We start from the raw sequence: 25,739 nt of genomic DNA, 5'->3' as shown, positions 1-25,739 counted from the left end.
AAAAAAAAAAGGAAAATCCCCTAAGCAGATTATGCCAAAGAAATCACACAGTCTTTATCTGGGTTTAGCAACAGGTGGAATTCCGCATAGTATAGTATCAGAGTGACCAAAAAAGCAGCGACTAGACTCAGTGTAGTTTTTACCTTTATTAAAAACATTTTAATAAAGTTGAAAAGGACCAGGATTTAGAAAAAAATGAGATGGGAAAAGCACAGGAGCACAGGTGATCACAAACCCCACAAATGCATGGTTAAACTCATCACTGGCTCAGTACTAGCAGGGAATAAGACTGAGTTACGTTTGGTTAGCAGGCAACTGACACTAACAGATTGACTTCAGCCAGAAAGGTTTTTTTTTTTTAAACACATTTAGGCATCACACAAAACAAGTTAGTGCTGGGAAGCAAAACAATCATGTGCTCAGCCACAATTCACATTTAGCTCTGGACATCAGAATCTGCTTCACTTCAAGAATAGGAAGGCTAGGGAATCCCATGGTCTTCTGGGGAAGTGCCAGGCAGCCACCCGGCAAGAACAGGAACGACCATGGGTTTTGTTATATGGGAAGGGATTTAAGTGCTTATTAAAGGCTTTGCTGCAGAACTAGATTCCAGCAAACAAGTTCTGGTAGAAAACAAAACTTTCAGGGCTGAAGGGCAGTAATTCTGTTCAAGCAAGCAGCTACGCCGGAGAGATCAAAATGCATTATGTTCAAAATTCAACAGTTTCTGGAGCTTTGAAATGGCAATGGAGAGGTTCAGCAGGTGCATTTGATAGCTAAGACAGCTTTGGTTCCACAGTGCTTGCTAATACGTTCTGCACTCCTGCTCACCAGGTCTAGCTGGGACAGATTCAAAATGAAATAGCCAGGTATAAACCCATTCTTTACTTCTGATGTCATTTTCACTTGTTTCTGAACTGGCAGCTGAAAGATGGTGAGGAAGAAAGTATACAAGCATGAGCAGAAATCATCAAGTCACCTAAACAAACTCTTGACACACAAAGTTCCCAAACAAGACAACATTTTGCTCAATGTGAAAAGGCACATGTTCTACGTAAGAACTTTACTCGATGACCCAATTAAATGCTAGTCACTCAAAATCATAGAAACCACTGACTGTTCTTAGGAGGGCAATGGGAAGTCATCTAAAACTTCAGGGGTAGGCAGTCTGAAAGCCCTATGGATTTAACTTATAAGCTCAACTATGTTGTTTAGTACTCCACAGTGCAGAACGTTCTTCAAAAAAATCTAGTTTTAAATCCATCAGGCCCAGACTTACATGTACAAGAGAAAATGCATGTCACTTTACTAGGTTGAAACAATGTGTTTTGCTTTTAGTAAGGGTCCCATGGAGTCCAGAGTATTTTTCTAAGCCTTTCTGTAGGAAAAGGTAACATTAGGCTGGATGGAAGTTTTGTGTTCAGTCTAAGGTTTGCTAAAAACTACTAATTCAAACTCTCAGAATTTGGGCAGCTCATTAAAAATTAAGTTTTCTAAGCTACAGACAGCCTGAAACACAAGACAGTGACAGCGCAGCTGGACAAGGGACAATGAAAAGCACTGCATGTTCCAACACTTACAGGACACCCAGACGCTGTTAGTTCACACATTCCTCATCTTTCACCCCTTATTCCCAGGCTATATTTGGCACTTTCTTGCACCTCGTTGAATACAGCAACAGTTTTTTCTTTCCTTGTTTTACTGGTTTTATACCATATAAAAACACTTCAGAATTGATGCTTCAGACATTTATTCTTCAGTCTCCTCAGGCTTACTGCAAGAAGTTGACAACGGCTATCCATTTACCTGAAAGTTTAATGACATTAACTATTTTGTACAAAACTAGGTATGTAAACAAACTTAAATGTTTACTACCTTTTTGTTTTGTAAGCCTGTGGCTATTTTATTAATACACAAATTGGACAGCTCTTAGCTTTCTCCCACAGTATCCTATAGAATACAAATGCCACCATTATTTTCAGAAGAACATTATGCAGCACAAAGCTATTTGCAAGTTTGAGAGAACAAGGTTCATGGTCACTTGTTTTTTCTGGCAAGAAGTCACAGGCATCGGTTAGATATTTGATAAAGCAAGTATGTAATTTAATTTTCACTCAAGTCTCCTAGAAACACAGCAGTTACTATCTGAGCAACCTCAAATCAACCTACTGCAAGTTTTCAAATTATGGTGCAAGTCAGCTGGCTGCTTAAATAGGCACAGGCTCAGAAACCTGAGGCCACACTGAAAATACCATCAACCACCTTCCTAGATGAACAAAACACAGCTACCCTGAACAATATTCTATTCAGCCTTGTAGTGAAATTCAACAAAAACAATACTCTATCCTTTTCACAAGAGCACTTGGTTTAAACTCAAAGTTCTTTACAGAAGGAAAGCACTACCTACGTTTTTGAATTATGCTCTTTTTAGCAAGCCTGGCTACAGTGCTCCCAAATTACATAGAGCTAGACAACAACTTACGTATAGCTAGACAATCTAATGTTACCACTCAGGAAACCAGTTCATCTTAACTTCTCCAAGCGTACGAACGTCACTGATTTACGATGCATACTAGCTTATTAGGAAGTGTCAAAGCTATTTAAGCATTACTTAGCTTGAGGTTGATACAGAACAGAAGTAGTTTACAGAAACTTTGAGCTTACTTTAATTGAAGAGATGACTAACTGGAACAGTAAGTTGGAAGACAGGTAGGGCCTACCACAGCCTATGAATGGTCCTATTAAACAAACCCACCTTGCTTAGCACTCCTGCAGACTCAGGGCAGGCAACCAGTTACACCAGAACCCACAGAAACCAGCTTACAAACAGCCTAACAGCTCTGTACCTCCAACACCCAGCCTGGTTAGCGACCAATACTGAAGGCATAGTACCATTAGATATAGATAGCTACTCTAAGTGTTTCTTCAAAATAGATATAAGATATTCAGAAGCTAACGTAATGCCTTTTTGGTATCACCTAATGCTCTACTTAACATATTTCTTAAAAAACGTGCAAGAAAGTGTTTAAGTCTATCTATGCAAGTAGAAACACTTCAGTGCTTTAATCAGAGGCAGATTTAAAAGCCTGATTAAACTAAAGCTTCATTACCTCAGTGACTAAACTTGCTTTGAGTTATCACTTAAAGACCAAAAAACTCATATGCACCTGCTTCTAAGTTTAACTAGAGAGCTATATAGCCCTGGCAAGATCCTAAAGGACTAAAAATTAGGATATTAGCAACAGCATTAATTTGCTGTATACTCTACTTTTATAAAGAAAAAGCTTCTTACACTGTACTCAGAACAAGAAGTTAACACAATGGCCTCCTCCAAATTTTTCCCCTAATGCTGCATGTCAAACTAGCCTACATCTCCCATGGGAACTTTCAGACCAACAAGTTTTGTTTCATAGCAAGACATGCGTAATAGCAAACCACCTAGTTCCTCATACTTCTGCTTTGCAGCCACGTCTCTATCTTGTGCGCTTTACTTGTACTTCATATACTTAGAGTCATTCACTTCAGTGCTTTTAGTGTAGTTACCACCTGCAAACAAACTGCCAAGTACCTTCAAATTTCTTGGTACGCACCAAAGTCAAAAGAGAAACAGCGCAAGCCATGATCAATTAGACCAACCACTAAGAAAAAACAGTAGCCACATCAATATCATTTCACTTTCGTTTAGGGTGCTATCTAAGATTTATTAAGTTTCAATAAACTATAGCTCCAGACTTATCTTTCTTGGAAGACACTACAATAGAAGCCACAGCAGAGACCGCCTTGTCACAAGAAGTACAAATACTTGCTGTACAGATGGAGGAAAAAAAAGGACAAATCTAGTTGTCTAAAAGACAATTCACTGTACACATTTTATTTACAGTTTTGTACACTGTCTTAATATGAATGGGACCGCTTTTCTACTTGAGCCATTTTAACCAAAGCAAAATAACCTAAGTAATACAAAGTGTTAAAATACAGCATAAGATACAAAAACAGACATACTATTTCTAGTAAGGAATGTAAATTATGGTGTTACATTAAAAAAAATCCACAATTATGTTTAGGAAATCACACAAACAGATCACTGATTTGACTGAAATGCATAAGTTTGTATCAAAGCTTTGATGTTACAAAAAAACAAAAATTACCAAAGAATGAACAAAATTAATGTTTATTCCACCTTTGTCATATTCCCAGATTCTTCACCAATGTTACATGAGCAAAAACAACTGAAATCAAAATATCACTAATGTTATCAAATAGGGAAAACAAATAAATTAATCTAGCAGCCATCAGCATAGGTTACAGCAAAAGTGATGCTGTATAAAAAAATTGCTAGAAAACTGTATGCACCATACTCTTTTCCAAACCAGCAAAATGTTACTGCATACAATGCAAATGTAAAACAGAGTAATTTCCTGCAGGTACAGAAATGCAACTTTTCTGAATACTGTGGATAAACAAATGTTTTTTGTAATAGTAATGTTTCTACCAAGCTATCACAGAGTGGGCCAGGAAAACATTTATGACTCAGGGGGGTGAAGTGTACTAAAATTCTGATTGGTAATGGTTACTTCAGCCAAAATAGAAAAAAATTGAACACAGAAGTACAAGACAAAGGCGAATGAGACTTCTCACAAATCTTAGCAACATTTAGATGGAAATCAAATTTAAATGTAGTCCACTCTGCTTTTGAAGAGGCTTTGGTTCAGCTCCCAAATCTCGATTGCTTGACGCAGTCTCCTATGAAAGAATACTCAGAAGGTGTCTTCTTAAACAACAAACCTATTTTTAGTGGTGGAGCCGCTCTTAGTAGCTGTGTCTGCATGGGACTGGTAACCAATCACTATCTTTGGAGGAAGTCCTAATCTTTCCTTGTATACTCTCCTGGAGAACGGAAACAGAACAACAGTTTAAACACAATTCTTAGAATGGAATTAGTAACAGGACACCTGCTTTTAAGATCCACTGACACTTCCACGAGAAAATAGTTGCCTATTTAGAATCATTTTCTCATGTATAAAGACTTTAAACAGAATTTTTCTAGCTTGTTGCATCAAGAAAATCAGCTCACAGTTCCGTATCAACAATAACTTACCATATAAGTTAGGACAAGTTCTTGTCATAAGAAATACAACACATAAATACCAAGCACAGGGATTCTACTGCATTTATGTGAATATTATTAGTATAATCAAGCCATAATCCCCCCCACACAAGCAAAAGAGCTATGAAAAAGTCAATGCCCACAGTTCCAGAGGTGATCAAGTAACTGAGCTGATAAAGTAACCTGAACCAAATTAAAAAGCAATTCCCTTGAACACAGTTTTTTACCACTATACACATCACTTGAACAGACTTGCTGTCTTTTCTTTAACTACCTGGAGAAAGCAGGCCTCGGCCGCGCCGCGCCCAGTTCATTACAGCACTGTCATGGGCAGCTACCCAATTAGAGCTCTAGGAAAAAGCTCAGCTTGGATCTTTTGACTTCAGAGACAGAGGCAGTAGTAGCCCCTTACACGCTGTTGCTTAGAAAAGAGATGCAAGCCACTAATGGCTCTAGATTGCAAGCTCTGACTAAACCAGCCTGCAGCTGAACAGGCTTGCTCTAACAAAATCATACACAGTTAATTATTTTAACTTACACTGATCATAGTGGGGCAGTTTACAGGACCATAACCTACTCCAATTTTAACTGTTAAATGAAAGCTTGATGTAGCATCTTTGGCAATGTGACAGCAGGTAGTGGACTGTGGAGTGTCAAGTCTGCGTCAGTCTGCAAAGTCTCAACTTTTGCAATTAGTTCTCTAACAGAGGTGTCTTAGCAGTTTTGTTAATCATTAATGCCATTCTAAGTGCACTCTGATAACCTTACATCAAACCTAGCAGATATTTTCTACCAGCAGAAGATGTGTACCACCGTAGTTTGTCTATTGTTAATATTGTCAATCACCTTTCACATCAGAACAAGATTGCACTGCCGTTGTCACTGCAAGACTGACCTCACCAGATTCAGAGGTGCCCAAGGAGGGATGTGTCAAGAGAGCCATCCAATACATGAGAAATGTTAGCAAGCTGCTATGCCTGACAGTTAAAGTTTGGCCTAAGACTGACTTGCTGAACTGGAAAGAACCCATACAAGCCACTGAAAAGATTCAAGAGGTCTTCAATGACAAATTTAACACTAGCTAACTTTGAAGCATTAATATCACAGGACAAGGAATCCATTGGCTTTAGCAGTACTTGCTGAATAGAAGAATACAACAGCATGTATTTTCCATAGTAGAGATACATGATAATCTGAGATGGGTATGGTCTTTTACCAACAAAGATTAGAGCATACTATTACACATGCCAAATAACCTATGAAACCCAGCATTATTTTATTCACTTTATATTTAAAAAGACAAAAGAGACAGGAAAACATCTGTAGAGTTTTGTAGCACATCACTACTTCCTTCAAATGAAAGGACATCCTGGTAAGTTTAAGACTTAACAGCGACCTTCATCTCCTATTTCCAAGCATCGCTTTCCCAATAATAAGCTTACCAATGCTCTATACTTAGTTGTCAGCCACTGCATGCTTCAACAGAATCTACACTATTTACAGGCACTACTAACAACGCCTCATTCTGAAACGAAAATCTTCTGCTAAGATTTGTGTTCAATGCTTGATTATTTCTAAGCTACAGCAAACAGAGTACAGTAGTGCAAAGTTCCTATGTATGCCCATAAAAACTGCAGAAAGCAAGAAATTTTGTACTGAGCTACTTGAATTTGGAACACAGCTCTGCTCGGATTACATTTGCCAAAAGCACACATTTAACCAAGATAACTAGCTTTAAATGCATTGTTACTTCACATTCGAGACGCAAGTGGCATTACTTACCCTATATGCGTAACAGCATCCCTGTTTTCACATTCAGTTGTCCATATTGCTATTTTATCACCCTTAGTTCTAACATTAACAACAGCACCGCATACATCATCGCTGTAGTCATCAAATGACTCCCCAATAAGGCACAGCAGCTACAAAATAAAGATTAACCATTAAAGTAGCAGTTCAAAGTCAGAATCCCACTTCACAGACAAAACACTGTGTACAAGAAGGACTTGGAGGAATATTATGTTTTACTGCTCATAGCCACGTGCCATGAAACAATAAAGCTTCTAATTATCAGAGTATCGTATGAAAATTTCAAGCATTACAAGCGATTGTTAACTCGGTTGTAGTAGGGTATCGTCCACAAGTTTCTCCCCTGTCCTGAGAGCTGCAAGTTCTGACAGATGATCATTTATGTCTCCCACTCTCCCAATCCAAAAACATTAAGAATTAAAGGAATACATTCTTCTTTCTAAAGTACACTTGACACACAGGTAGACAAATCTGAAGTTTTAGTAGTTTACATTCATTACCTGGGAAGAACCTGTGTAAAACTATTTGGGCAATGTGGCAGCTATACAAGATCCAACTTCAATTCTGAAATGTATCAATTCAAAGGTAAGTCAGACACCACTTTTCATCTAAGTTACAATTTAATGAAGCATTACTTCCTATCAACACACTGAAGAAGCTTCAGCGCTCCCACAGACTCTGAAGTGGGTATCAGTCATTGTGAGCAGTGTAGTGCACATGCAACAATACAAGCATATGAATTACACAAGAATATCCCCACAGATTTCTAATGGCAAAGTTCGGAAACGACAAAGGCGGTAACACCTCAGGAACCTCAGATTAAGTTATGTCACTATGAAACTGTGAAAGTGATGCTTAAAATTTTCACCTTTCAAATCATACAACAAGCAGTTTTTAGATATTCAAAGCTGAACTTCTTGTAGTTATCCTTCTGCACACTGAAGCACTCATCGCCAAACAAATACTTGTTTGCTTCACTCGCACATTACATGTTAAGTATACTGCCATTACATTAATTTTCTAGAATTGCTTATGACATTTGGAAATTTAACACTCTTGCAACATATTGAACAAAGCAGGTCTTTCAGCACCTGAGAACTGCAAGGGCTGACTTCATCAAGGCAACAGAAAGTTACGTTTAACTACACACACTTTAAATGTTACACCCAACTGCAGCATGCACATATTCACTGAGTAATGAAAGCCATAAACGTTTAAGGCTAAACCACTCAAACATTCAAAAATACTGATCAACAGCCTTGGCAGATATATACGCAAAGATGACCACCACACTGAATAAGCACTACAGTCAAGGACATTTTTCATGAACGCTATACAAGAGGAAGTCTTCAAGTGTTTAGTTTACGCATAATGGTAAAGATCCTTAGATTTTAATAAAAAATTGTTCCAGAGGGAAGCGATAAAGGAAGAGGCTTTGATTTTTATTGGAGATAGTTACAAATAGTTACTGGAATTAGAAGTGACAGGATTGTTGTAGAGCATTTATCCATGACCTGGCTATTTGGGCTGTGCCATTACTTGTTAATACACAAAGAGCAAAGCCTAAGTCTATATAGACTGTATGTTTCCAATCCACGTGAAGTGGCTTTGAAGTCAGAAGGGCCCATACAAATATTCAGGTGGAAAGCCCAAATGCATACAGCCTGAGTCTTGTCTACTCATGTAGAATCATAGTGCCCAGTAGTATGATGTCCATCATCCTTTCCTCTAATCACAATTACAGCGACTAGAAATGTCCTAAATGCTCCTGTATTTGGACATGTTTGCTTTGATCCTGAAGGCCGTTCTTTCCTTTCAAGAGGTAGAATGCTTTCCTCTCAAACAAACAAGCAGGGAAGAAGAGTAAAAAAAAGCTATTTTTATGAAATTGCTTTGCATTACACTGCCTGTAAGAGATGCCCCTAGAACTCAGACCTTATTAGCATCTTTTAGACTACTCTTAGCTGTTTCCTAGATAGTACAGTTGTATTCTTTTCCACAATACATCTACTGCAAGCCATATCATCTCTAGAAACATATTTAATTTTCAAAAAAAAAATCTACCCCAAAACAGATAGTAGCAATGGGAAAGAAGTACTTCTACAGTATATAGGAAGATTTTGCTATTCCTTCTTACCCTAGTGTTAGGACAAGTACAGAAAGAAGAAAAAACAGATCTGAAACTTGTTTCAGCAAATCCAAAACCTGGAAACCATCTGCTTGTAAGAGTATTTGTAAAACAAACCATTATCCTTGAGCAGTTAAAATAAATTTGGGAGTCACGTTCAAGACAAAGTATTACTGATAGCTCTGCAAATATGTCTAGTATACTCTGCAGGAAAAAGTTAGTACAATCATCCTTATCACTGCCCTTTGTAAGAAAGTATTCAATAACATACAACTACATTGAGCATCAATTGGAAAAATCATGCTTCAAGTACAGCCTGTCAATAAAATACAGCCTGCATGTGGATGCTCTGCAGGCAGGAAATTCAAAGTTCATAGTGGCATACAGCAATAACAGAGCAGTTAAAGCGTTAACTATAAATAAAAGTTTCCTCAGCTGGGACTTTTAAGGCCATAATGCTTACTGTCTCTAGCCAGAAGCGATCAAGGTCACTTCGTCTCTGCTGCTTGGTTAGTGTAATTAGCCATCGGCCTCCTCGCTTGTTTTTTTCATCTTCCCACATGGGTTCAATCCCATCCTGCAAGTAACAGTCAGAAGTTAGATCAGATTTGGTTTGTATTTTTCATCAGGAATAACCAAAAGACCAGCGATAACTGAAACTGCACCAGCTTAAAAAATACACTTTCCATAGTGATTTGTTGTTTGTTTCTACAGAAGACTCACAGCTCATGCAGCAGTTTTGGCCACACAGTATTGTATTAAAAAAAACTGCAGGAACAGGCAAAGTCAAACACTCACTTTGTCCTCTCTGAAACCAGATAAAATTAGCAGCTACATTCTGGAGTCCTTATTTTAAATCTTGGACTCAGTGCAACATTGGCCAAGTGCTTCACTTATGTGATGATTACTTTGTTGAAAGATAACCTGGCAGGCTGTCTCAATGACTTCCTGCACACACAGGCTGGGAATAAGAGGGTTTTAATTGCTAGGACCACAAAAATCAGCAGACCATTTAGAAGCAAGTTGCAGTCTTGGTCATGCTTTATCAATGGTCCTGCATTGAATTTAATGACTCTGGATGCACTGATCCAGCAAAGAAGCTGGTTGCCACTCCCACACCAGCAGCTACGCTGCTCTTCAGGGAAGTTAGTCATTAAAAAAAGAAGGTAAACGTCTAGACAAATTCAGATAAGAAGTGGCTTTTGAGAGCTGCACTACAGAACTTCAGCTGCACATCAGTTAAGTGTTCAACATACAGGATGGAGTGGTGCCAGTTCACTTTCTCAAATTTAACACCCTCACTGGCAGCTGCAGAGCTCAAACTTCATCACCTTTAAGAGGAACTCTTATGAGGTCACGACTGAAGGACAACAGCAGCAGATCACTCAGAAGCCCACAACAGCTGCCAATTCTATACCCGTTCCACAGACTTGTGAATAATTAAGTTTTTGCTGATAATATGCAAACAGAATAGATGCATATAAAGACAAGCTTAGGATTCAGACAAAAACATAAGCACGATCCATCTGAAGGGCCCACAGATTAACACTTACCAGTACTGTTTCTCAGTCACCAAAAACACTGTTACCTCCCAAACCCAAGCATCACCACCTCTTCACTGCCTCAAGCTGCTGGGATTTACAAATTGCATATAGCCTATTGAGTAGGCCCAGCCAGTGGCTGTGTCTCGTAAGGAAAGTAGGAACGAGGCATCGGTACTTACAGGATCATTTACGTATTGCAATCCAGAAAGAAAGCTGTATGTTAGAAGCACTTGGTAGAGATTAGGATTTAATTTAGAGCTCCAGGTAAGATGCCCACTCCAGACAAGAGGCAGGATTTCACATGTAGTTTTTCCTCAGCATTTCCTATTGCTAGCTTGAACACTGACAGGATGCTTTAACTGCCAGCCTCCTATACAATTTTCTATTTCATGCATAAGGAATATGGCACTTAACTGGTGATGCGAAAATTAATTATGGGAATGTTGTGCACCTGGCTAGTAGAGTTCATGCAGAATACCATAGAACATTGCAGTCTTGCATAGAGCTCACACATCTTAACTCATTTCACATGGCATTAACTGACAGAGCTGGAAAATCCTTTCACATCATATAAATTGAGACTTAATTATTCACACAAACAAACCTAGAGTGACGACAAACATAGCTGCAGATTAAAAAAAGTCTTCACGTTAGATGTTAAAAGAATTACTTGCATTTTCAGAACCACTGACTAACCATCTGATTTTCAGAGGGCGTGTTTGAGACTTCCTAAAAATTAACACTTCCAGGACATCTCCAATTATGTTCCTACATGTCTGAAGCAAGACATTTGAACATTATCTTGCTTAGTTGGGAAACTATCAAGCAACATCCACAACTGAAGAAAAAAATGGTTAGCAAGCATACCTTAAAGAGCGAGTAGTCACAACCAGGCATTAAATTACTAGAGAGCTGGATATGGTTGTATAAACTATTGGAGGGAAAAAAGCAGGATTAAAAACTAAGCATTACTTTAAAATACAAAAATTTAAAAAGAAATTAAGACATATGACAATAAAATACAAGAATTAAACATCATTATAGATATTTCAGAAGCAACTCTATTACCTGAGTATTTTTCAGCAGTACAAAAGCATTAGCTCTACAATGTTCTGGGCTTACAGAAGCAGAATGGAACCTGGTTTATCAACACTTGCTGGGTTCTTATACCATAGTATTTTCCAGAAGTACCATTCCTTCTTCTAAACTTCCTCCTGACAATTATTAGAAACTTAACTCACTGAACTTTCATGGCAATAAAGGAAGTTCTGTGTGCATGCGTATTCTATATCCATACATGAAATAAGGATAACAACGTACACTTCTAAGGTTACTCTCTCTGCAGAGCTATTTTAAGATGAACATTCAACTTGATCTTATTTACTACAGTACTCTATGTTTGAAGACTTTAGGTCTGAGAGTTCAAATTGAAATAACTCGAAAGGCAAGAACAGTGACTGAATGAACAAACCAAAGGATACTCAAAATTAAATCCACAGCTATACAATTCAGAGCAAAAAAGCCAAAAGGCCATACAGTCTCTTCTTCTATCAAGGAGTGGCATGCTTTTGTTTCCTGTATTGTTAAGGTATGACTTCAGAAAAAGGCCCGTGCACATCACAGTAAACTGCAGTCCAAGACCAACTGGCATTGTCATGGTCCAGCACTAAAAAGGAAACTAATTACTGTGATATCCCAACAACTAGGAATCGGGCACAGGAATTTAAAGAGCGAGTTAGGGATTTACCAGCTTTCCTCCTAAATTCACATTAACCTTAATTTCTCCCCAAAACACACACCTACTTCCCAGTCTGACCACTAGGGAGGCATAAATTCTTTTACTGGTGACTTTATACCTAGAACAGAGCTATCTAAAACCTTAATTTTCCAGATCAGTCTTGATTATGACCTCAAAAATGTACCCATAACCAACTTCACTGATGAACCTCTGACCTCTCCGCACATACGCTGCAAATTACTATTTACACAACCATCAGTCTCCCCCATAGCAGGAATGCATAAGCTGGTTTCAAGAACAGAATCCCACTGCTCTCCCTCTGACTACACGGATAAATACTTGTTCAGCAACTTCATCTGTTACTTCCCTGATGGTGCTAATTTCACTGATGAGTTTAATTATTCCACACTTTGAGACACCCTCTCTCCCTTACTGATGGCATCTGAAAGAACATACGCAACAAAAGCCTTAGGAACCCTGACACTCAAGGTAGCACACAGCACCTAGCAAAGATAAAGTATGTAGCACATTTTTCTACTCTCAGTCTCATGCCACTTACACAGAAGATTTTTTTCCCCATATTCCATCATTTCAGAAGGCAACACCTTTCAAGTCAGCCACCTGAATTTAACTGAAGCAAGAGTTTGGAAAGCACAGTGCTCCCTTCACAGGCTTTGTTCTTGCTCTTTGAGCCTATCTAATTGTTTTTGCAGACTTGCGATTCAGAATGAAAGTAGCTTCTTCTTTAACCTCTAATAAAAAGTTCTTTAAGGATGCCATTAATTTTCAGTCTTCCAAGCACTATGCTCCAGATTCAGACATTCTTGCATATCTGAAGTGAGCCAGCTTTGAGAATTTAATGAGAGTTTACAAATTTATGTTAGTACATAGAAAATCAAGTGTGTATTATTTACATCACGTATACCATGTGTAAGCAGTGTTATCGGTGTTGCAAAGTGCATTTGAAATACAAAGAACTTCTCCAACTGCACTTAATTCAAAGACCCCACCTTCAACTTTGTAAACAAATTTCAGACTGTATCTGAGGAATTGCAATTAATGGAGTACTTTCTTTGTATGTTTTGACTTTGGTATAAAACTTTGCTAATATATGCCAGCAGTGTGCAGATTGAAAAACCTTTACTTACGCCCAGAAGTCTTCAACAGTATCAAACTTTGAGATCAGACGAAGATTTGCTTGCCAAGTTTTGCTCTTGTCATTTTTAAAAAACCAGAGTGCCCACCTAGAGGGGAAAAGAATATAGAAAAATAGCATCTAGAAATTTAAGTACATAACAAATAAAGTTCAGTATTGTGTATTATAATATCCAAATATCAAGAGATTAGTGTGGAAGCCAATTTTCATCAATATGCTACATGAAAAACCTCAGCTCTCAAATCTAAGTCTGCAAGTCAACAATACTTTTGTTCAAGTTACAAGAATCGTGGGAGAATTGATCATTCCCATTCAGGTACGTACTTCAAATACCTTTGGATCATTTCTATGACTCAACTTCTAAGCCACAGATGTTTCTCCTCATTGCCACTGGTTAACTACAGTCTCCTACCACAAATAACCAATTATGACCTAAACCACCATCAACTAGTCGAACTAGGAACACAGCTCCCTTTCCCATAATTTATTTAGGGAAGTTACAAAACATAATTTTAATAATTCCATAGTTTTAAATATGACATGAAAGTTTCCCAAGCACTCATATACCAGAAGAACATAAAGAGGGAAGCTGCTTTAAGCTTGTTGCTAACGGCAACCATCTGTACAAAATCACCAACTTTAGCTTTGTTTCAAGAGTTTAGATTTATAGACATGAAGATTAAATTAAGATTTCCACCCCATTTTCTTCAACATCACCTCCACTGAGTACAACACATAGCATAAACTGAACCCTTACACTCAAAGATGTTCTTTAAGAATCTAAAGAGCATTGTCTAAAATGCTGGAACAGGGTACCTTAAAAGGCATTTAATAAAACAGGTTTATTTTTCATTTTGATCATTTCACTCGTCTTGAGCTCACTCAAGTTATCATTAGAGCAGATGTATCTTCCCAGAGTACTCCTGAAGACACCTGTTGTCAATCTGTTGTTTTGTGGCCTTTCCTGACACTTCAAACCTTGTTTTGGAAGTTTACCATTTTCTAGTAATAGCCCAGCGACCACTTAGAGTCCGTCAGCAACAATTTAAGCAAAACATTTACATGAAAAATAGGAAGGATAGAAGTAGACAGGAGAGAAAATGAAGGAAAAGGAAATGAAAAACAAAACGCACGCAGCACAGCAGTATAGTGAAGCATGATTCTCCATGTTCGGTCAACACTTACAGAAAATAAAAGAGTAAGGGGGCCACTTGGCAGCATGCTCAGTTTGGGGCAGTACTCATCAACAGTAAGTACCGAGGTCTTCACAGCAGCTCCTCAGCTCTGCAGCTTACTGCAGTTTGGGGAAAACTACCTCCCAGCTGCTCTGCTTGAAGCGTACATATTCTGCTGGAGTTGCTTCTGCACACATTTAAAGGAATTCACCCTGTTAAGCTTAAGATTGCTTTCCTGCAGGAAGTTAGTCCAAGTGCAGGTTTATCAAGAAGCTTTGTACTTGAGAAGTCCTCATTGTCTCTACAGCAAAGTCATAAAGCAGTAGCAGCTAACTAATTTAAGAAGCACCTACTGCATGCTGAACACAGAATTTAGTGAGGAAGGCTTAGATTTTTCAGCATCTTTACTTTCAACTGCCGCTCCATGTTTTCCTCATTAAACAAAGAATTCAAGTACCTTGCAGCTTTCCCTTAATGAGACTTTGACACAAACGCATGCATTACTACTTCGCAGGGTTTCTTCTGCTGTGCTTTCTACAGGTAATGACACTAACTGCGGACACCAGCCACTCAGATGATCCAAGTCTAATAAAAAGCTCTTAGGCTGACTCAGTTTCTACAACTTCCTGTTCTAAATCAGAGAGAAGTCATAAGATATGAAGTAGTAAGCCCAAGAAGAAATAAAAGAAGCCTTCACAACTGCACCTTAATTGCCAGAAGTAAGAGGCAGAACAGAAGGACCTTCAGTTCTGCTCAGCAATAACTTCATCTCAGGCATCAGCTTCTTAAGACGTATCAGACAACAAAAGCAACAAAATCTCTGCTTGCCTCCGCCTAAATAGGAAGCCTGTACTTTCTCATTACCTGTCTGCAGAAGTTCCTTGCTGCAGTATGAAAACTTAGAAAAGATTTCAACTTCCATAATAACACTCTGAAAAGGCTCTAAATTCAAACAGGATCACATTATTTTCTCTACACCCTCATTCATTGCAAATATCTTCAAAACACACTCAAAACGCTGCTAGAAAACAAGTAAGGTAAACAAGACATTTGGAAAGCCGCAGGCATTCTTCCATCTTCAGCAAGTTTTCCGTCATGCTTCTTTACTATTTACCTGTTTTGTAGTGGATGCTTAATATACTGTTCAGGGCTGGCAACCTCCTGAGTAGGTGCTGGCTCGGTTTTTTCCTCTTCTGAAGGCTGAGGGTTGGGAGTGGTTTCCTGTTTGAAGAAAGGAGATTAATAAGTCCTTTCTCAATTTTTATTGAGATACCTCAGTTCTTTCAAGTAACTTTAAGACTGCTGAAGCTAAAAATTCCCTCTAATTCATCTCGGACTGGGGGGGACAAACCACACCACAGCAGCAGAATTTGCATCCATTTATTCTTTGCCATTTGAACGGGCCCAAAAATACTAGCTGCACGAATTCACACTCTGCTCTCCGTTGACTTGCTTCCTACACCATTCGTTTCCATCTCTGTTTACTTAACACACTTAGCGCTGTCTCAAATTAAGATGAGTTATTTCAGGAATACACATTATGGTACGTTATATACAATATGCGCCTCCAAATTCATTCCCAGAACAATCATGTTTCAGAATGAAAATGTGAGTTTTTGGTTCAGACATACAGTCCTTGCTTATTTAGAAAAAAAAAGAGTGTTATTACAAGACTGAGACATGACCAGAACTTCCAGGTTTGAAATCAGGTATCATACAAAATGGTAGGTAGCTCTCTTTATTTCATTATCACTGCTAACCAAGCTTCAGGCACCAAACATACATGTTTAAATTATCAGCTCTCAAACGTCAAAGTGAAATTTAATTATACATATGGTTTACCACAGATTAGGCTGATTCCATGTATTATTTTCTCAAATCTCCAGAGAGCACTAGAGATGTCAAATATACTTTGACACAGAGAAGTGAAACAATATATTCCCTTTGCATGTGAAACCCCTCAAGCTTGTCACTCGAGAAGCCACCGTGTCAGGTTTGAAATTCTAATGCCATTCCTTCGGAGCAGGAAACAAAGCATTTTTGTGAGGCCAGTGCTCCCCCAGTTAGTCATCTCTCCCTAACCTGCAGTCTGCACTAGAATACTGCCGACAAGAAACAAGGAATAAAGCTCATTTCCTACTGCTACCAGGAGAAAAAAAAGCCTGTAGAGCTGCACAAAAAAGCACCGGGGTATATGTAAATATAAACCAGTATTAACTACAGCAGGTCCAAAGACTCTAGACATTCCTTAGAGCAGCAATACAGAAGTAGTACTTAAAACTGAACTTAATCTTTGTGGTCTTAAAAGAATAAAGCAGCATACGAGTGGATTAAGGAAATTAGCGGATTAAGTCAGTCATCTAATTAAGGGAGCAATTTCCAGTTTCTCATCATCGAAGCTGCTGAAAAGTGGGATGGATTTCAAGTGATAACAACCAACACTTCTTAACCTCCACGGGACCAGTTGGCAAGCTCTTCAGGTCACATCTAGAGAACTGGCTTAACATGGATTTTCCTTCATTGTCAATGTATCAAGTACCATTAATTAAGCACCACAGTACGTTTTACTTCAGAGAAATTACACTGTTAAGCTTGGGAAAGAAAACCCAAACATGCTTAGTTTAACTAGCAAAGATCTCAGTTCAAAAGCTAAACATAATTTCTGTCACATTTGAAAATGTCTTTGTACACCCCCATGCTCAGAGTGAAAAGACTGAAACGAGAAGGGCTAACGGGCAGTGACAATTAGGATACTGCTTTGATTTACTCAGTACAAGGGGCAGGTAGTAATGTTTCCAGCCTCTTATGAGAAGAATTGCTTTCTCAAGATTCCCTAATGAGAGCCGTCACTGACAAACCCACAGACGCACAGTGTTAAGCAACCTGTCAAATCTCCTTCAGAGTAATACTACATAAAACTAAACAATTATTTAAAAAAATAGTGTCAGCAAGTGCTTCAAATTTTATCTGAATGAAGCTTCTAGTGTTAGCCCCATCTATTTTAACTCGATGCAATCAGATATACACCTTCTCCCTTCAGCACACACAGGATGGTCACTGCTCAGAGGCTGTCAAATACACCTAAGAGGTAATTTCAGTATCTCCCTTTCAGTTACAGTTTGCTTTATGCTAGAAGAGGTCAAGACATACCAATAGCTACAATTTAAGTGCTGCCCCTCTCTGACTTAGAAGAGTTAGAGAAAATAGATGTGTAAATAAAAAAAAATCTTGTTGGTATTTTAGAAGTAAACTAAGCACGAAATTGTGTGTTAATGCTCGTTTTCATTCACAATACTCTTCAGTTGTGACATCTAACATTTACAGTTGATTTAGAAGTGCTATTGCACTGAAGATTTACATCCCAAGGACTCTGACAGATGCAGGGCATCTTCTAAAAAATGTTTTCAGTTGAGAATCTCATTCGCATTTGCTCAGCAAATAGCTGTCACAATACAAAGGGTGGATCCTAACGTCTCCCTTGTCACTCCTCCAGAAGTACAACAATCTAAACTGAAAGAATCAATACAAAACCATTGCCATTTATATATTATTAGCCCTGCATGTGCTCAGTTTCACATTTTTTAATACAAGACAGTATTAGAAAGAATTAAGGCAGCACCTGCAGACAACACAAGAACCTGGCAAGCCCCAGTGCCTGCCCTGCATACTGATGGCCACCCTTCACAGGTGAACATTTCAGGCTCTTGCCCAAAACAGCACATGACAGCTTGCTGCCATGGCTCAGGATTACACAGCTCCCCTCAAGAACGGAGCCAGCCGGAGGAGGAATTTTTCAGGACCAGGCTGCCCACTGAGGATAGGCACAGCTGCACGCACCACAAACTCGAACAGGTGTGAACAGGGAACAGGTGTGAAGATGCAAGCAGAGCTTTCTGCCACACCACTTTCTGGTTGGTCCCAGACAGAAGCTTAAAGCAGCTTACTCGTGCTACCATTTATTTCCCTTTCTGTCAAACAGAAAACAATTTTTAGCTATTTAACCATACCAGCTCCCATGTCTTTTCTTCTCGCATTTATCTCGTCATTCTGACTGAAGTATTTGTACAGCAAAGTATTTCCCATTAATCAAACACAAAGCGTGCAAGTTCACTAACTGGCGAAGTCCCTTCCTTGCATCCAACCTCATCCCAGGCACTGAAATTCAACAGCAAGTCCCAAGCAAGCACCTAACACAGGTTTTCAATGATTCTGTGGATACAGCATCTCTTAAATTTATGCTGTATACATTTTTAACAGCTCACACCTTGAAATCTTGCAGCTGCTATACTACTAACTTAAAGCCAGACCATCTCTACCAGCAGTTTCTGGACTTCCAGATTAAAATTCATTTGTAGTATTTTACTCTTGCTCATAACCAATGCATCTTTTAACCTAAAATTGACTTTGCGTCTACTATTAAGGTAAGCCATCACTGGGTTTGCTGTTTTTAAAGCAGACGTAATAAAAACAGGTAGCATTACCAGCCAAACTGGAAAGCTTCATACGGCCAATCCTGCTCCTCACGCACAATACAGCGCGTAATTAAGAATGACATTTATTCACTACCCACATGCTTTTTGATGTAGGAATGAGCCTGCAGAAGTCTATGAAACATTTGCCTACTCAGCATCTAATGACTGTGCGTATCTGCACGTTACTTGCCTTCTGACACTTGTCGCTTTAATTGGTGTTACTCACTCCTTCTCCGCAGCACGTAATGACCAACATATCAAAGGAAGGCGTGCGTGTCACGGGGACAGGAAGCAAGGGCTACTTACAGTAAAAGCTGCTTAATCAGGTTTGGCTATTTAAGAGAATCGACCAGCTCTACCAGGTCTCACCCAGTGTTTTCAGGTGCTGCCCAGACCTCATTCTGGTTAACAACCTACAGGCGTTGGCCAGGAAGTCCAGTTAGAAGAGACATTTACATCCCAGCAGGATGCCACTTTGCACAGCTAGGCCTTCCTGCTCAAAGTTAAGAGAATTCAGCTTGTGGAAGAAGCCTGTGAAGTTTTCTTGCATTAAACCAGGATAAGTTACAGCCAAGAGGTTCCACCTCCTTGTTTAGGGTTTCCAGCAGAACAAGAGAAATGCATGTTCCAGTCAGCAGGCGTCTAGGGCAAAAGCATGTCAGTTATCTCCTGGCGCTTACTTCAGATAACTGCTACTACACTGCACTTTGGATAACAATTCACAAAGTACAAAAACCAAGACCTATTTATCTCAAACATTCTGGACAAAAAAAAAGGGATTTAAGCCCACCCACAAACAAGTATGCGTTGTAAGGAAACAAAATAAACGGTGTATTCTTACAAGCACAGGAACTGAAGGACTGATACCCACCTCTTAGGAATGAATATACAGAGGTAAAAATCCTATGTGGTACACGTATTACTAGATGGAAGAAAGGTACCAACAGCCACCTACTGCAAATTAAGCACTATTAAATAGCTTTCCAGACACCAGGACAAATAAATTCTAGGCATGACGTAACCAAGGCCTAATAGGGAGCAACTAGACTAACAGCATACACTATTACTTAGAACGCCACAGATTTTTTAGAAAGGCATTCACTGTTAGAGCAACAATTACAGCATGATTTTAAACAGTGACATCCCACCAAATTAGAACAGAAATGCAACACATGTACAGGACAGGAACAAGAGACTCAAGTAGAAGAGTCACACACTTCCTCCAGAGTTCGAAGGACACGCTTTGTTTTACAGAAAATATAATCTCGGCTTTTAAAAGCGAAAGATCACAGCCCTTTTGACTTCTGAAACAGTGGTTACATACACTTAAAAGTACCCATCAAATTTTCACCATTTAACACACAATCTTACGACTGAAATTAGTCGAAAGGTTACATGGTAGATCAAAACATTTCAGCGTCTTTTTTCTACCTGTATAAGCAGGCTGCCCTTGTGCTACCGCATCTCATGCCAGTCTGCACACTGCTGCTGCCCTGGCTACCGGAACATGAAATCTACAGGTGGAATAAGATGACTTGTAACACCTAACACTAAATTATATAAGACAATCAGTCAAGAAAACAAAAGCTTCCAAAAAAAACTGCAGAGAAGAGTTCAGATGACTCGAGGAACAAGGGCCATCTGTAAAACTTCTCATCTCCCTTCATCCTCACTTCTGCAACAGATACAAGAGCACCCCAAATTCCTGTGAGCACACCGAGGCACCCTTACAACCAACTGGAATTGTACGTTGGCTGAAAAATTAAGACGATCAATTTTCAGAAATGAATTTAAAACTATTTTATAGTGAATGGATGCTTAGGAGATCAGTCTTCGACCACAAAAAGAAAAACAAAGCCCTGGACCTATCACTGGTATGCCCGATTACTGTAAAGCATGAAATGTACACAAGCTACTTGGACAAACAGCACTGGATGCGAGAAACTGAGTGCTATTTTAAAGATTATTCATTTGAACAACTGTTCTGCACATCTAGTAAAACAAAACTTTTAAAACAGTAAATCTTCACTGTCTTACATCCACTATATAATAAATGACAAAGTGTAATTTGCAGGCATTAAAAAACCACCTGCAGTACACATCACATTTAAATCTGTAGACCACACTTGTAATACCTTTACAGCATGAACAATTTAAAACAGACTAGGTTTTAGGACTTTAGGAATGAGTGGCTACTTAAGTTTCTAGTTTAAAAATAGCTTTAAAAAAAAGATTCATTTCACTGAAGAAAAAGTCATGAATTCCCTTTTAAAATCTGTATTTCCCTTTCACGCTGCAGGCTATCTACCAGCATCCTGCTGATTTCCCTGTCCCCTCAAAATTCACAATGATCTTTACAAGGCTGCTGAAGGGGTCACATTTTGTCATCGAAATTTCCCATGCCCTCCACACCTGCACGTAGTATCAGCAGAAGCAACACAATTCAGTCTCGTATGCTATTTTTATGCGTTAGCTTGAAATAAGTTTGAAATTTTATATGCTCTGTGAAATACAATTGTTCTTGAGTTGCTTTCAGAAAAATGTTTATCTCGGTTACAAATCATCTAACGCCTTCCTTCTTTAACAGTATTATAGGAAGCTTTGTATTCAGTCAGAAAGGGAATTTACAGTTCGCAAGTCAGCTTGTTATTGAAGCTCTCCACCAGCACCTGAGATACATTTATCCTGCATTTCAGAAACACGCAGGAACAAGTGTTCACCGTACTAAACTTGAATACTGTACTGATTTCGGCCGCAGCAGGTCACTGATATCACTTCAGCAGAAAGACCTGCATAAGAATAAGTCTGAAGTTCAACCTGACCCGCATTTAATTTACATCCTAACTGTCTGTCACTAATACAAAATAAATACCTTTCAGCATACCTTGTATTTCAGGAGCTATTTTGAATTTCCTAGGATGTCCAGGCTCTATGCCACTACGTCTGTAACCCCTCAGAAGTAATACTACTTCGTTTAAAGAAGGAGCAGTTTAGCTTTGAGCCCTACCTATTGATGATTAGTTGTATAAACAAGCACTTTGCAAGTTATACCTAACTTGAGTTTCACCTGCATGCCTTAGCCTTGAAATGGGGAATTAAGTTCTTAAGAACTGCACTTGCCCAGGTATAAAGGTAACTGTCACAAAACAAAGCAAATAAGCGCGATGCCCATTTCCAATTTGAGCGATAAGGGATCCGGTGCTCCCATCTGAGTTACTTCCACGCAATTTATCCCCACTTGCAAGTTAGCCTCTGCATGGCTACATTTTAGAGTCACCTTTGGTAAACTACTGTTTACTAAAGCATTACTATTGGTTTTGTTGTTGACTTTGTGGACTTCTGCACAGTGTTATCTTATCACATTTAATCTTCAAAGGCTACAAATACAAGCACACTAATAGGACACACTTCTGCATATTCTGGCAAATTAATCGGGAATAGTCTTAAAAGAGCAACCATCTGGATAGCACAAGATAAGCTGACAGCCTTAACCTTTCAGTTTTGCAGAGGTTCAAGTTTTCCCTGCAGTGGGGATATAAACCCCTGTGCAGTGGGTTTATATTTACCTAGAATAATCTTCCTGTTCTTTGCAACTTCCATGGAACTCTTGACAGTACCGTAACCTCAAGTCTTGATATTCCTAAATAGCTTCAATAGTTTTTCCAGCCTCTTAACTAGACATAAAATGCATGTTGCATTTGAGAACATGCAAGTTCTATAAACATTGCTGATTTTAGCAGGACCCTGTATTTAAGAAGAAACGCACTAATGAGTGCTCTGCATTGGCACAGATACATTTTCACACTAGGGAAGCATCACATAGGTCTAAGAGGGACAGCTGATACCGCCCTTTTCTTTCACTCCCTAGCCTATTTTCCCCTTTAACTTAATTAGTAAAACAAGGTTACCTTGCAGTTGCACAAAATACTTCTTGCAATAACTTCTATCACGTTTGCTAAAAAAAACATCTCTACAAACCTAGGTGCAGATTTTGAAGGTCTGTAAGAACGCTCCCTATGATCACGTGGTAATCAAATCCCTAAACACACACACAACTCATCTGTTCAACTGAAAATCACATAGTATTTATGCAACATCAAGCATCTACGATCTCAGTTACAATGTAGGTCTAACTCGAAGCATAGGTAGGAGACTTGTGAGCCACCTGAAAGAATAATAAACAGAAATTATTTAAGTAAGTTTGAAAATAAACAAGTACGGCTGATATTTGTTTCTTTAAGTCGAGTATACTTTAAATAAAGCAGAATATTCAGTAGCGGTGTTACTAAGTGTTTCCCTAACCTCTGGTTTTACCGGGGCAGCACAGCAACTACTGCACGATAAAGTGGATCTGGGGAAGAAAACCTGTTGGGAAATGGTTTAGTAAAATTAATTATTTTGCGCTAAATAAGGCCCCAGGTCTAGGTTGACATATGACCACACACTTGTGTAAAACTCAATACAGAGAATGGTGTGGAGACAGGCTTGTACCAGCACCCTGGCCAAGAAAAGTCAAAGCCATGCCTTTAGCGTCACTTCAATTTCTTATGGCCATCAAACTTCCAAGTCATTTACCACAGCACCTGCTGAGCTCCATGACCATCGCTGAGCACCCAGCTGACACAAAGGCCTCACCTTTGGCAACGTGGCCCACAGCCCAACGATCGCGTTTGGGCCGCAAAACCAAGCGCTTGACCCCGGCTGGCGAGCAGGGGAAGGGTGCTGCTGGCCATTTACCTCACTGCGGCGAGGGCTCCTAACGATCCTTTGGAGAACTGTCAAGCGATTTACAAACGCTGGAGAACTTTAATCGTTCTTGTAAGTAAAGATTGGGGTACTTTATTTGTTATGGGGAGAAATCATGAGAATCAACCCGCTGGAGCACAAGCCCACCTCCCTTACAAAAGGTAATAAATTTTTACGTAAGAGCAGCAGTGACGGAGCCCCCACCCCCCCCTCTCTCCACCCCCGGGGGTCCCCGTCCCGGGGGGCCCCCAAACGGCGGGGGGACTCCAACGCGAAAGCCCGCCCCCCCCCCCCCCCCCGCCCGCTGCCATGCGGGGCCGCCCGCCCGCCCGCCGCCGCCGCAACATGGCCACCCCCGCCGCGCCGCGTGAGCCGCCCGGCGCCGCCCGCACCCCCCGGCCCCGGCCCCGGCTCCCACCGGGGAGAAGCGGCGGCGGTGGCGGCCGGAGGATGAGGAGGCTGAGGAGGAGGAGGAGGAGGCTGAGGGGAGGGAGAGAGGGAGGCGCGCGGCGGCGCAGCGCTCACCGGCTCCACGGTCGCCATCTTAGGTCGGTCCGGCCGCACCAGCGCTGCGGGGCGGGGAAGGGGGAAGGAGGAAAAAAAAAGCTCCCGACGCCATTGGCCGGCCGGCGTCACGTGGGCCCGGCGGCCGTTCGGGGAAGGAGGGAATGCTGGCGCCGCCGGGCGCCGGGCGCGGCGCGGTGGCTGATGGGAGTTGTAGGCGCGGAGCCCCCCCCGCTGCTGCCGCGTGGGGGAGAGGCGGGAGGCGGCCCAGGGGGCCGGGGAAGGGAGTGAGGGCTTGGTGAGCCCAGGCTGAGGCGCCCGGTGCTATAAATCGCTCAGCGGAGGCCAGCCCAGTGCTTTGGATCACCTGCCTCATTTGTGCCGTGTGCCTCATTTGTTCCATGTGCCCGATGCGTGTCGTTTTGTTCTGCCTTTCACTCCTCCGCATGGTAGATGCGCACCGACATGGTGGGGCTCACTGAATCAGTCATTAAGGTTGGAAAAGACCTCCTAGACCATCTGGTCCAACCATCCACCTACCACCAAGGTCACCCACTAAACCGTGTCTCCAAGCACCACCTCCAACCTTGAACAGCCCCAGGGACGGTGACTCCACCACCTCCCTGGGCAGCCCATCCCAATGCCTGACTGCTCTTGCTGAGAAGAAATGTCTCCTCATTTCCAACCTGAACCACCCCTGGCACAACTTGAGGCTATCCCCTCTAGTCCTATCACTAGTTACCTGTGAGAAGAGGCCGAGGTGTGCTGGAGAAGGGAAGGGAGGAGTGCTTTACACACAATGAGCCAGCTTTGACAATTAAGGGTGCTGGATGCTTAAAGGTTAGGAGTAAGTTGGCAAGCCCTGGACACCTGGTCCGATCACCTAGATCAGGAACTTGGTCAAAGCATGCTGCAGGTCCCCCCCAGCTCGTGTGTCACGGGAGCAGAAGCCAGCAACATCCATCCACTTCTGTTCCCAGCACAGAAATGAAATGTGCCCAGGGTGTGCCGGTGGGGAAGGCACAGGCACATAACACTACCAATTGAGCACTTTGCTGGCAGATGAAGCACAGAAAATCACGGCTGGCAAACATGTGTCTCTGTCTGGCACAATACAGGCTCTCCGCCGTAACTCAGAGTGTCAGGAATCGTGCCTAGCTTCACAGACATGCCTGCACAGGGGCAAGGGCTGCCAGGGCACCGCATTGCTTAAGGACAGCTCCAGTCGGCTCCCGCCCTCCTGGGGACATTGGTCTTTGTATCCCTAAGCCCCTCTGGCAGTTTAAAGCACTGCAAGGCACACTGGGGCATGCTGTCCTCCAGCCAAATGTCTACCACTTGGTGGACCACCGAGCATTTT

The 25,739-nt window shown here is 40.7% G+C and overlaps 1 protein-coding gene across 1 annotated transcript; it reads right to left on the bottom strand.

Moving 5' to 3' along the window:
- Positions 1-364: 364 nt before the first annotated feature.
- EIF4E (eukaryotic translation initiation factor 4E) lies at positions 365-24,466 on the bottom strand. Its single transcript, XM_035326494.1, has 7 exons — positions 24,401-24,466; positions 15,772-15,878; positions 13,475-13,570; positions 11,456-11,519; positions 9,508-9,621; positions 6,890-7,029; positions 365-4,887 (listed from the first exon to the last, which is right to left on the bottom strand). Exons 1-7 carry the CDS (start codon positions 24,416-24,418, stop codon positions 4,773-4,775), a joined length of 654 nt encoding a protein of 217 aa, XP_035182385.1. The 5' UTR covers positions 24,419-24,466; the 3' UTR covers positions 365-4,772.
- Between the last annotated feature and the right edge of the window lie 1,273 nt (positions 24,467-25,739).

This window comes from Oxyura jamaicensis, chromosome 4 (assembly GCF_011077185.1).
Source record: "Oxyura jamaicensis isolate SHBP4307 breed ruddy duck chromosome 4, BPBGC_Ojam_1.0, whole genome shotgun sequence".
Taxonomy (NCBI): Eukaryota; Metazoa; Chordata; class Aves; order Anseriformes; family Anatidae; genus Oxyura; species Oxyura jamaicensis.
This window is presented reverse-complemented; position numbering and strand designations above follow the sequence as displayed.